We start from the raw sequence: 14,143 nt of genomic DNA, 5'->3' as shown, positions 1-14,143 counted from the left end.
AGGGTTCTCCGGGAGTATGGGGTCCGGGGCCCTTTGATAAGGGCTATCCAGTCCCTGTACGAACGGAGCAGGAGCTTGGTTCGTATTGCCAGCTGTAAGTCAGACTTGTTCCCGGTGCGTGTTGGACTCCGGCAGGGCTGCCCTTTGTCGCCGGTTCTGTTCATGATTTTTATGGACAGAATTTCTAGGCGCAGCCAGGGGCCGGAGGGGGTCAGGTTTGGTGACAACACGATTTCGTCTCTGCTCTTTGCGGATGATGTTGTCGTGTTGGCCTCATCAGGCCAGGACCTTCAGCATGCACTGGGACGGTTTGCAGCCGAGTGTGAAGCGGCTGGGATGAGAATCAGCACCTCCAAATCCGAGGCCATGGTCCTCAGTCGGAAAAGGGTGGCTTGCCCACTTCAGGTTGGTGGAGAGTTCCTGCCTCAAGTGGAGGAGTTTAAGTATCTTGGGGTCTTGTTCACGAGTGAGGGAAGGATGGAACGGGAGATTGACAGACGGATCGGTGCAGCTTCTGCAGTAATGCGGTCGATGTACCGGTCTGTCGTGGTGAAGAAAGAGCTGAGCCGCAAGGCGAAGCTCTCGATTTACCGGTCAATCTACGTTCCTACTCTCACCTATGGTCATGAGCTTTGGGTCATGACCGAAAGGACAAGATCCCGGATACAGGCGGCCGAAATGTGCTTTCTCCGCAGGGTGGCTGGGCGATCCCTTAGAGATAGGGTGAGAAGCTCAGTCACCCGGGAGGAGCTCAGAGTAGAGCCGCTGCTCCTCCACATCGAGAGGGGTCAGCTGAGGTGGCTCGGGCATCTGTTCCGGATGCCTCCTGGACGCCTTCCCGGGAAGGTGTTCCGGGCACATCCCACTGGGAGGAGACCCCGGGGGAGACCTAGGACACGCTGGAGAGACTATGTCTCCCGGCTGGCCTGGGAACGCCTCGGTGTCCCCCCAGAAGAGCTGGAGGAAGTGTCTAGGGAGAGGGAAGTCTGGGGTTCTCTGCTTAGACTGCTGCCCCCGCAACCCGGCCCCGGATAAGCGGTAGAAGATGGATGGATGGATGGATGGAACATAAAAAAATTAAAAAAAAACTTAGATGACCATCCAACTTCAGTGTTCTACAGTAAATGTTCATTAATTGCAATATAACGTATAACAATATAATGTATAACGTTTTTGTGATAACATTTTAGGAAAATCCAGGTAACTCTCAAGAATTATGTTCTGTGAATGTTTCAAAAACATTAAATGTTAGTTATATGAAGGTTTTAAGGGAGCATGCAAACATTATGCAAATGGTATTTCTGAATGTTCTGAAACAAGTAACATTTAATAAACATTACCCACATGGAAAGAAACCTAGATGTGGATATATGCGCATATATGAAACCTATATGCAGTGTATATGCACATATATGATAATATATATGCTGTATATATGCGCATATATGCCACATATAGGCAAAATTGAGGTGCATATATGTGCATATACAGGAAATATAGGTCTCCTGTATTGCTTCTTCATATCCACATATAAGCCCTATACATACAAGATATGTCTTCTATATAGCTAATGGCAGGATCTGTTCATTTTGTAGCTAATAATCTCATTTTTGACTGTCATACATGATGCCTATCTCATATTTTCTATTATCAAGGCAAAAACTAAGAATTAACGAAATAAATTATGCAAGAACTTATGTATGTGCGAACATGTGAAATTGGTATCACATGTAATTGGCATGTTATGGAATTTAACTATGGCAATATATAAACATGATATACAGAGCCGGACAGTAACGGAGTACATTTACTTGAGTACAGTACTTAAGTACACTTTTGAGGGATCTGTACTTTACTCGAGTATCATTTTTGGGGAGTACTCATGACTTTACTCAAGTACATTTGAGAGGCAAATATTGTACTCTTTACTCCGCTACATTTCTATCCATAACCGTAAGTACCCGTTACTTCTACGGCCCCGTCCACACGGAGACGGACCCCCGATCTTTTTTCCCTCGTCTCAAGAAATATCCGCGTCCACACGAAACCGATGTAGTAGGATTTGCTGTGTGTGGAACATGGAACAATAAATTTATTAATCCGTGTTAATGTTAGCGTTCAGTGTTTGTTCATGGTTTTGTTGCTGTTACGTGATGTAGTGGTGTTTGACTAGGGGCGAGACGTGGGCTGATGACGTCATATTTTCAGAAAATGTACGGATTCGCCGTCCAGACGAAACGCAAAGGCGGCGTTTTCAAATATATCCACTCTGAGACCCGGTTTCAAAACATCGGTTTCATTCTTCCAAAACTCCAGATCCGTGTGGACAAAAACGCCTATCCGCTAAAAAAATTTGTGCGCCGAAAAAAAAAAAGAGGAAAAAATAAAAATCTCGGACACCCTATCAAACGTCATTGGACAGTGCAGGAAGGAAGAAGAGGAGGAGGAGGCGCGTCATGATAGACCTTCAAAGAAAAATAAAGACTCTGCTCAGTTTTTTGTCTTTTTTTTGTTTTGTACTATTTGATTGTTCTTGTAAATACATAATGTACATTTCTATATTTTGGACTTTTATTTATGTTGCCTAGCAGGTTTTTTGTCTTATTTTTGTTCTTGTACTATTTTTTTTGTTTTGTGCTATTTGATTGATCTTGAGTAAATAAATAATGTACATTTCTACATTTTGGACTTTTATTTATTTTGCCTAGCTGCTATGGATTTTAATTTTACTATTATAGGTGAACATATATGTAAATATATGTGTGCATATATGTACATATATATGTTCATAGATATGTATGTATATATATATATATATATATGTGTGTGTGTGTGTGTGTGTGCATATATGTACATATAATATAGGAAAACGGCCAATTTTACATATGTCACATATATTAAAAACATATATCAAAACCTATATTGAAACATATATGTTTATACAGGTTCTTTCCATGTGGGATATGAACATCTAACTTACATAAGGTATAAAATGTTTTTAAAAAGATGCAATACATCTATTGTTTATTTCCTATCAGATGTCAAATTGAGTAGGCTTAAATTGGATGTCTTTAATATGTTTATGCACGCAGCAGATGCTTTCCAGATCAAAAGATCTTCAACAGACATTTTGCAGACGTACGTGTGCTAGAAAAGACCAGCTAAATCAACAAACATTATCTCATGTTAAGTGGAAGAACGTTTGTTGACAAACCTTTGAGAGAACCTTTTCAGAACATTCTGAGAACGTTCCTTAACATTGACGCCACACTGATTTTTAAAAGACATTGTTTCCCAAGTTTTTGATCACTTGATGCTCAGGACATTGACAGTATCTTGAGATCTGTTCGTCATTATCACAAACAGTCATTAGTCACTGGCCTCTGGTGCTTTATAAAGCTCTTCCATTTCCACAAGTCGTGAATTATTAAAATATAAAGATGCAAAAGCATTTTCCTAGAACCAATAACCGCTCATGATATACACACACACAAACAGACCATTTAGAGACCATCTGTTTATACAAACATCACAGATCATTTCTGCCCGCACTGCATTGGTCGCCTACTTAAAGCCCTCAGATTCTGCTATTGATTTAGCGGTCGAAGTTTTGGCGGAGATCCAGAGAGTCCTTCCGTGAACAGAGTGGATGAAGGAGGAACAGGGTGGTGTGTCTCATCCTCACAGTCATGTGTGTATTTAAGCGGAGTTGAATCGTGTTCTCAGGATGGAAGTGATGTGAGGCAGAGCTTGAGACCCGCGGATCGACAGACTGAAGGAACACGTGCTCAGGTAAACTTCGACGCTTTGACTTCTCACGTCTTCATGTGCGTTTCGCTTTTGACTTTAGTTGAGGAAGTAAACTGCGCAATTGGGTTGTTTTTTCTTTCTTTGTTTGGATGTACTATGCGGGACTTTTATGCGTTATGGATGCTAAACATTTCTGCAAAAAATATCGGTATTTTTGTAAACGTGTCAACCACAATAGCTTAATGCCAAAACTAAGTCTGCAGTTGGCTAAGTAACGTTAGTACAAAGTTTAAACGTTTTAGTCAGAAGGAACGCTTGTAAAAAGCGTTTCGAGCGTTTGAACCACTTTAATAGATGTACAAACTGATTTAAAACAACAAAACATACTTTCGTGTTTGTGAAAACGTTTTAAGAACTGTTAAAGATCCGATAACTGACGTTATAAGAACGTTTTGCTAACGTTCTATTTATTTGTGGTATTTGTTTTTAGAACGTTCAAACGTCCACTTAAAAAAGACACTTAGTAACATTTAAAGAACTTTACATGTATGTCAAACTAAAACGTTTTAGAAATAAAACGTTCCATGAATATAAGTAGGCTAATTAAAATTAGCACAAAAAAAAGAAATATATATATATATATATATATTACTCTAATTAAATACATTTGTAATTAAATCATAAAATTGTGTCAAATATGAGTCATATTTTTTATTTGGTGTATACTTTTTTTAAAAATATAAGATACATATTTTAAATATTAGTTTAATAGTAAGTTTGAGCTGCATTTGTGCATGGGAGAGGGAAAGTAGCCTTTTTACATATTAAATAAATACATTAAATATATTAAAAGTAGGCTATTTATAAATGATTGAGTTCCCTTACCTCCTAGCAGCCTACTTTGTGTTTTTTAACCTGTTATCTAACATTTGATGCATTTCCTAATAATCTGTTCAAGGCCCGTCTCGTTCAATGTCTAGTTCTTCAGAAAACTCTCATGTTCTAGTGTGTAAAAACCCACCAGAAATCACTCATCCGAAGAAACTTCAATTAAACACATACATATTAAAACAGCTCTTGAAGAGTCCTTGCACGAACCTTTATTTTCTGTAAGAGTTTTTACAATACGGAGTCATGTAATAATCTAATTATACAACAAAACAGCATACACCCATAATCATATTTAATAAATAGTCTGTTTTGCAGATGTTTTACATTTCCACACATGCAGCCAAATGCTGAAAACCTTATATGTGGTAACACGCATGCAATCCAGTTGCAGATTTCCCGGCCCACTCTCTGGCGCTGATATTCGCTAAGCTGATTTCTGGGCCTCATTTGATGGAATTCGATTAGGAGCGCACCGTGGAAAGCTCTGTGTTTGGCTAATGTAGTTTGTTTTAGAATAACACTACTAAGAGAGATGCACAAACACCATCAGCAGCCTCAGGTTTCTGTACGGATCCTCATTAACGACCATTACGAGTGGAAACACCACTGATGTATTCAGATGTTCAGGCTTTTGCCTGATGATTAATCTCGGCACTTGCGGTATTGATCTGAACGCATTTGTGGATGAAGACACTCCTGTTTAATGGCCAATGTGGAGTTTGGATCCACTTTACATTCCTTTGGGATTCATGTGTTTACTCAGAATATTCCTGAGATCTGGATGCTTTTATGCAGATCCACTGAACTTCTGCAAACGCAGTTCAAATTTTTGCATTAGCATGCATTATTTTCAGTGTTAGCTTTAGCATGATGCAAACTGAAGCAATCAAGGACACACATTAAAGTGAGTTTCAGGGATATTAATGAGGAGAGCGCCTGAAACCATCTTAACTGCATTAAAATCACTGCAATTCGTAGCCCCAATTGAAAGTTTGACACTAATAAGCAACTAATGTTAGACTAATAAAGTCTTTCATTGGTCATTGCACATATGTGCAGTCAACTTTGAATGAATCTTATCCAATCAGAAGTTAGAATACAAAATATGCATCTATATTAAAGCAGTAAGTAATGAGTAGTTGTGTATTAAAATCACATATATTGCTTTTGTAAAATATAAAGATAAACAATCAATTTAATAATTATATTATTAATAATAATAATAACAATAATAAAAACTATATTAATAAAAGGTCATTATATTGTATTAATATGTAAATGTTAAATAATAATAATAATAATAATAAAAATAGATAAATTAAACTACTTAATGGAAAATGTAATTCAATAATAATAATTATAATAATAATAATAAAATGTTAGGCTAATTATATTACCCGATGGAAGATTATTTTCTAATGTAATTAAAATATTAAATAATAATTATTGTAATTATTAATATTGAAAGGTTAGTTTAAATGCAAAAACTTAAGGATTTTTATAATTATTATTGTTATTGGGTTACAGTAATTATATTAATGCAAGAATGGTTCTACGGTATAAAACATTACAAAATAAGTATATGAAAAGATTAAATGTAAATTTTTATTTTTTTATATCACTAAATATCACTAAAATAATAATAATAGTGCAATCCTGGCGCCACAGATATGTACTACCAACAGTAAAAATCAATGAGTTTTCCAAGATGCCACAACACTGCACAACACCGAAATTAAAATTTCTGAAGAATAGAAATAAACTTTCACAAGTTTGTGTTCCATCTGTATTAACTTGATATTACAGGTTTTTAAACTATGGTAACTTTTTAACATCATGTTAGCTAATGGTTTATTCTTGTTGTATTAGCTAAATCACCTGGTGAACATAAAAGCCCTGTCCAAAAGTATAATAAGCGTCAGTCTGAAGGAAATGTTGCATCTGTACAGTAGCAGGCTGCCATTCTGGATTACATAAAGAGAAAGTAAACACTATTCAGCAATAAAAAACATGAAATCATGAACTGGATCATCGAAGGTCAGCAGCGAAGACACTGGTTAATAAAATGGGATTAAATACATAAAGGATGTTTGTATTATTTTGCATATTTATTGTTGCATGTTTGTGCCATTATTTAGAGTTTTCATTTCTTTTTTTTAATCCATTTTGATTTTCATTTTTTGATTTCCATTTTTTTTAATCCATTTTGATTTCCATTTTTGCAAGTGAGATGAGTCAATGCATGTTCACATTTAGTCCAGAACTACAGGAACATGATTTACTCGATATTTTTCTCAACAGGAGAGCTGTCAGTCAATAAATGAGAAAAAAGTAACTGGCATTACTTATTTGAAAATAAAAATGTAAATTAATAAATAATGCGTTACTTTAGTTATTAATCTGATTACTTGTGAAAAACATTAATCTGATTACTCGTGAGAAACATTAATCTGATTACTCGTGAGAAACATTAATCTGATTACTCGTGAGAAACATTAATCTGATTACTCGTGAGAAACATTAATCTGATTACTCGTGAAAAACATTAATCTGATTACTCGTGAGAAACATTAATCTGATTACTCGTGAGAAGCATTAATCTGATTACTTGTGAGAAGCATTAATCTGATTACTCGTGAAAAACATGAATCTGATTACTCGTGAGAAACATGAATCTGATTACTTGTGAAAAACATTAATCTGATTACTCGTGAGAAACATGAATCTGATTACTCGTGAAAAACATGAATCTGATTACTCGTGAAAAACATGAATCTGATTACTTGTAAAAAACATTAATCTGATTACTCGTGAAAAACATTAATCTGATTACTCGTGAAAAACATTAATCTGATTACTCGTGAGAAACATTAATCTGATTACTCGTGAGAAACATTAATCTGATTACTCGTGAAAAACATGAATCTGATTACTCGTGAAAAACATGAATCTGATTACTCGTGAAAAACATTAATCTGATTACTCTTGAGAAACATTAATCTGATTACTCGTGAGAAGCATTAATCTGATTACTCGTGAGAAACATGAATCTGATTACTCGTGAAAAACATGAATCTGATTACTTGTGTAAAACATGAATCTGATTACTTGTGAAAAACATTAATCTGATTACTCGTGAAAAACATTAATCTGATTACTCGTGAGAAACATTAATCTGATTACTCGTGAAAAACATTAATCTGATTACTTGTGAAAAACATTAATCTGATTACTCGTGAAAAACATTAATCTGATTACTCGTGAGAAACATTAATCTGATTACTCGTGAAAAACATGAATCTGATTACTTGTTAAAAGTTAGCAGATTTGCAAAAAAGTGATCTGATTTCTTGTGAAGAAAGTAATCTGATTACTCTTGAAAAACATTAATCTGATTACTCATGTCCCTTGTAATGATTTACCCCCAACACTGCCTATATATATCGATGTGCTAAGCACCATTTCTTAATCTTTTGCATTGTTTTTTTTTCTCCATCGCAGGTTCATAGAATAAAATAAACCCAACTTCAGCAGTCCCCATCATGGATTCCTCGCTGTTCGACATCAACAAAACATCAGCGTCGAGCAACCTGACTCCAGTTTGCTTCTCCATCAACAGCACGCCTTTCATACTCAACCACACCATCACCCCGGCATACTTCTCGGCGGTCTTCACCGCCGTCGGCTTGAGCTCCAACCTCTTCGCTTTGGTGGTTCTGGCCAAGACCTTCCACCGCACCAAGAGCCGCGTGCGCTCCTCCTTCCTACTCTTCCTCGGAGGGTTGGTGTTTACCGACTTCATGGGACTGTTGGTCACCGGGTCCATCGTGGTGTCCTTCCACATTACGCACTTCAACTGGCGCCAACTGGACCCTCATTGCCATTTATGCAACTTCATGGGCATGTCGATGGTCTTCTACGGCCTTTGTCCGCTGCTTCTTGGAGCTACGATGGCTGTGGAGCGATTCGTAGGCATCAACCGACCCTTCTCCCGCTCCACCTCCATGTCCAACAGCAGAGCGTGTTCGACGGTGGCCATGGTTTGGGTAACGGCTGGCTGCATCAGTCTCCTGCCGTTGGCCGGATTGGGAAGCTACCGTCTCCAGTTCCCCGGTTCCTGGTGCTTCCTCAGCATCAGCTCCAAACCGCTGGATATGACCTTCGGTTTGATCTTCTCACTTGTGGGTTTGCTGTCGCTGGCCATGTCGTTCTTGCTCAACACGGTGAGCGTCATCACCCTAATGAGGGTGTGTTGCGGACAGGACAGTGCTCAACGGAGGCGAGACCATGAAGTTGAGATGATGGTGCAGCTGATCCTGATCATGACCATCGCCTCTGTCTGCTGGTGCCCTCTACTGGTGAGTGAATAAACTTCATTGACAATTAATGAATATTAAGTGTGTTGGCCAACTGACCAAAATTAGCTTTTTCGAAAACCTAGTAATACGCCTACAAAGTAGGCAACATCGTAGCCAAGAAGAAATCTTGTAGAGGAGTATTAAAGGTTCGGTTAAGCTAAATCAACAACATTTGTGGTAAAATGTTGAAAAAGTAACTTTCAATTCCTCTCCTTTTAAAAAAAAAATGTCACAAGTCACTTGTGAAATAAAGGGTACAATTTACAGTTTTTGTTATTTAAAATATTCACAATAAAAATGTCCTTTAAGTAATATATAATTACCAAATCATCATTATCCTAACCCTAACTGTAATTAGAAAATGCCATTACATAATTAAACCTATTAATGCAATATTTATAAAATTACTTCAACTAATAACATTACAAAATACATAACAATAATAATTACAATTATTAAAAATAAAAGTATATATGTGTGTGTGTGTGTGTGTGTGTGTGTATATATATATATATATATTAGAGCCCGACCGATATGGATTTTTGGGGGCCGATGCCGATATTAACTTGAAAAGAGCCGATTTAGAAGCCGATATTTTGGTTGCACTTTATTTTACAGTACGTGTACTAACATGTACTTATAGTGTACTTACAATGTATATATCTAAGAAAGTTCTGGTAATACAAGGTAACTACATGGGGTAGGGTTAGGTTTAGGGGTAGGTTCAGGGTTAGTACCTAGTTATTACATAGTTATTGTAATTACTATAATAAGTACATAGTATGTACATGAGGAACAGGACTGTAAAATAAAGTGCTACCGATATTTTGATTTGAAAAATAATCTGGATATTAGACCCATTTCCTATAAACTGCATTTACACAACATTCAATAGCAAAATATCTGCCTGTTCTATGTATGTGGGCTGTATAAACCATTTTCCAGAATGGACTATGTTAAAAAAAAAAGCCTTAGATTACAGTCTCAATGACTAAACAATTGCACATCAAAAGTATATATTTTTTAATGATCAAAAAACAGTCTGGTTTTAAACATTTAACACTTTTACTTTCTTCCAGTTGAAGCTGGTTTTAACAGTCTGTGTGTTTACTGTAAATAAATTATAATACTAAAGTTAAACTATTTGCAGAAGTAGTCCCACACTTTGCTGCTACAGCATTCACCTTTTTCAGCCATCTGTAGGGCAGAAAGAGAGACAGAGAAAGAATAAGCATGTGTATTAATAATATCACCATGTATCATTACTCATGTCATCATTAGAATTATAATAATAATAAACTGGGATCTCCTACATTGGCAAAAATGAGAAATATATATATATTTTTTTATTTGTCAAGCAACAGGTATTACCTACTTATATTTAACAATATTATTTCAACATTTTCCTGTTATGTCTGTAAAGCTGCTTTGAAACAATATGTAAAAAAAAAAAAAAATCGCTTGTTCAGCTCACATTTATTTACATGTCCCCTCTGGTTTAATCATTTCTGACGCACCTACTGTAGTTACTATAACTACACTATATTTGCTCTCACAGACACATTCACAACAGACCCGTATATCTTCTCTTCTCCTCTTCTCTTTGTGCAGTCTGAATCAAAACATCGTCTTGCCTACTATTACCGGAAGATTACAGAATCAATTCGAAGTTGAATGGTTAACGTTAGTGTCATGAACACACCGCTGTCAATTTTGAGAAGAACCACCTTCTAACAAGTTAATAGCAAGCATTTAAGGGGCCTGCTAAAAAGGAAGCTATTAGCGTTAGAGTAACGTAACCAGCCTGAATTCACCAAATTGTTCTCTGGACCTGAGGGTAGCCCCTTCTTCCTTGCTTCTCTCTTAATTCTCATCAGCAGGACTAGCGCTATCGCTCGCTTCTTACAACGGGACAGATACATGTTTGCTGCTGACCGAAAGGAGGAGGAACAGACTATGAAAGAGCTCCCGCTAAACGTTTTTAAAACTCCGCCTACGCCATAGCGCAGCGCAAATCGCGTTGTATCTGAAGGGCAACGCTGAGCCCAGCGGCAAACGCCGTGCATACCGCGTACTGTGTGAAAGGCCCAATTACGCGGTCATTATGTGGGAAACACACCGCAATAGAATAAGAATAAGTTAAACGCTAACGTTATAGTTTGACCTCCTATTAACGTTCGCGCTCTTCCACTGATAAACATGGTATTAGCTTTGTGGCTAATCTAATATAGCAATGCATTAGCGGCTGTAAGTGATGTTACAGAATATTTAGAAGTGATAATGATAGGACCGTTAGCTAGAACTACCACACAGTTTTTATATACAGGGTATGAACTAAATCTACAATCATTTCACATGACGAACGACAGACTCACCGTCAAAACAGTTGATCACTTTCTTCTGTAGTGGACTTCTGGCGCTGTTGTTAACTCTGGAGCTGCAGAGCTCCCTCTGGTGGGCACACTATGCAACACTCATAACATGAGTGAAGCATGAGACTCTGTTTCTCATGTTTCATCGGCCGTTATAAACGCCGATGCCGATTTAAATGCAATTAGCTTATATCGGCCGATAATATCGGCCGGCCGATATATCGGTCGGGCTCTAATATATATATATATATATATATATATAAGTAATATCATTAAACTAAGTAATATAAACCAACCCATTAATAGCAGTTATTATAAAATAATTAATATTAATAAAATAAGTATAATAAATAATAGTAGTAATAATAATAATAATTATTATTATTATTACTATAGATTTTGTAAATATCTTTTTTTATTTTTAGTATTTAAGTATGCCAAAACATTCTTGTATTAAGTATTATAAACAACATAACCCAATAATAATAATAATAATTATTATAATTATTATTATTACAAATATTCTTTCATTAAGTAATATTATTAAGCTAACCTATTTATAATAATTATAAATTATGAATATAAATACTTACTACTTACCATTTTTATGCAGTTCTATATTGAAATTAGAATAAATAATACATAAACCGCTTGACGATTGATTCCAGTAGAGTTTGATGTTAGCATATGGCTAAGCTAACACTCTAATAAGCATAAAAATACATATCACATGCAATTATTGAATAAAATACTGCCTTAAATTACATTTAACTATTTTATAGTGACACCTTTCAGCAACTCGTCCACCATTTTCATTTTGTTTCTCGTTAAGCTCAGTGTAATGCATTCTGGGATGAGTCATTGAAGTTTGGCTTTAAAATAGCACCTATGTAGGCAGCTTACTAGGTTTGGGACAGTCTCAAGTCCACTAAAAAGGTAAAACGAGGCATTTATGTGGACACGTCAGACTTTTAGTTTGTATTGGATTCAAACAATCCCTGTTTTACATCCAGATGTCGCAAACATCATGCAGGTGTACTACTGATGGCAAGACCAGACGTATTGCTCGTCAAATAACATGTTCAGAGTTTCTCTCTGAGTTCTGCCAAACGAGGAATGTGAAAGAGTAGCGTGAGAACTGCTGATAAGACTAGTGGGAAAGAGCCATTTCCTGTTGAAGGGAAGGACAGGAAGTCCTCAGCAACAAACACACACTTCCGATTTCTAACAAAACTTAAAATCATCGTTAGCCAGTCGCCTGCTAAATGAACGACAACTGTGTTTCTTCCGACTGTGGGTACTTTTATATAGCAAGGATTGTGTTTTTTACTTTATTTGCAATTTTTATTTTATTTTAATAAAATACCTTTTTATGTGAGTTTTTTTTTTTTACTGAAATATGAAAATCCATCACAAATATTAAAGTTTAAAAATGAATTACATTTTTTTTTTGTTAACAAAAAAAAATAAATAAAAAGGTTTTATTTGGGTTTATTTTTGTTAAATATTTAAATATATTTTATAAATGTTATATAATTTTGTATGATTTTCTATTTGTCCAAAACTCTAAATCAATCAAAGAAATATTGAGTAAATAAAATGATCAATGTTAATTTTTTTAATAAATTTTTTATATACATATTTTTATCATTATTCTGTCATTATCTGCCTTTTTATGTATATATTTTATTGTTTTCCCTTGCACCAAAACTCACACTAGTCCTAAAATACGAAAATCCATCACAGAAGTATTAGCTACATTTAATATTTTTTTTTACATCTATATATTTTTTACACCTATGAATTATAAATACAACCTGAACAAAACATGAAACATAAATCATTTTAATATTTATTGTGGGAATATAATTTACACCCATTTTATACAAATTACAAGGCTCATCAGATTATTTAACATTGTATTTAGAGACAATGAGAATGATAAATATTCATGTTATATAATATTCAAAAATCCATTGGTTGATAAACATTTCAAAATGTAACGTTTGTGACGCAGTGATTGCGTTTATTTTATTGACTGACTCAAGTAGAGTTCAAGCATTGGCTAGGCATTGCTCTTATCACACTCTCGTTATTTTCCTCTCAACAGGTTTTTATTGCACAGACCGTGCTGTCGGGCAGCGAGCTCAATGTTCGCCAACTGCTTGTCTGGCTTCGGTTTGCGACAGGGAACCAGGTCCTGGATCCCTGGGTCTACATCCTATTCCGACGTGCCATACTGAAGCGCATGTTTCCCAAGATGGACTGGTCCCGCAGCTCCATTGCCAGCCTCTATCCAACCATTTCGACATCCTTCCGCAAGCTCACACGAGCCTCTCTCGGAGGAACGCTTGACCGCTTGGATCACGTCCGGACGAATCCAGACAAAGCCAGAGAAGAGGAAACATCTCTAAATGTGTCTGACAGCACTGCGCCATTTGATTCTATTTAGCAGCCAAGACTAGCATTTACTTTCTACTTCATTAATAATTTGATGTCTAATATGGCGCCCAATGAAGGGCGTGACCAACCTTTTGAACACTTTTGTTGATGCATTACTTTTCGAAGAATTGCTGATGGCGGGCCTGGCCAAGAAAGTCTAGTTGGACACGTACAAGAAGTGTATATTTGAGCTCTCAAGACATTATGAACTCACATGAACTTGAAAAAGAGCGAAGTTGTTGAGGAAGACGTAGCGTAGAAACTAGAATAGTGGGAGGGGCTCGGTTTTTCCAGTTGGCCGGTGATTGGATAAGGAAAAGAGGCATTTGG

General features: G+C 36.2%; 1 protein-coding gene across 1 annotated transcript; it reads left to right on the top strand.

Annotated features, from left to right (window-relative positions):
- The first annotated feature begins 3,519 nt into the window (after positions 1-3,519).
- On the top strand, positions 3,520-13,957 carry LOC132159462 (thromboxane A2 receptor-like). The gene is made up of 3 exons (XM_059568964.1): positions 3,520-3,792; positions 8,143-8,999; positions 13,482-13,957. The coding sequence occupies exons 2-3, from the start codon at positions 8,184-8,186 to the stop codon at positions 13,821-13,823; spliced, it is 1,158 nt and encodes a 385-aa protein (XP_059424947.1). The 5' UTR covers positions 3,520-3,792; positions 8,143-8,183; the 3' UTR covers positions 13,824-13,957.
- Positions 13,958-14,143: the final 186 nt, after the last annotated feature.

Source organism: Carassius carassius, chromosome 16, assembly GCF_963082965.1.
Source record: "Carassius carassius chromosome 16, fCarCar2.1, whole genome shotgun sequence".
Taxonomy (NCBI): Eukaryota; Metazoa; Chordata; class Actinopteri; order Cypriniformes; family Cyprinidae; genus Carassius; species Carassius carassius.
Note: the sequence above shows the minus strand (reverse complement) of the source record. Positions and strands in the feature narration are given on the sequence as shown.

Bases quoted from the DNA above. Each gene is read 5' to 3' on its own strand.
- LOC132159462 (XM_059568964.1), top strand. From the start codon at position 8,184: ATGGATTCCTCGCTGTTCGACATCAACAAAACATCAGCGTCGAGCAAC. The intron at 9,000-13,481 runs GTGAGTGAATAA...TCCTCTCAACAG, and splicing joins TCTGCTGGTGCCCTCTACTG to GTTTTTATTGCACAGACCGT.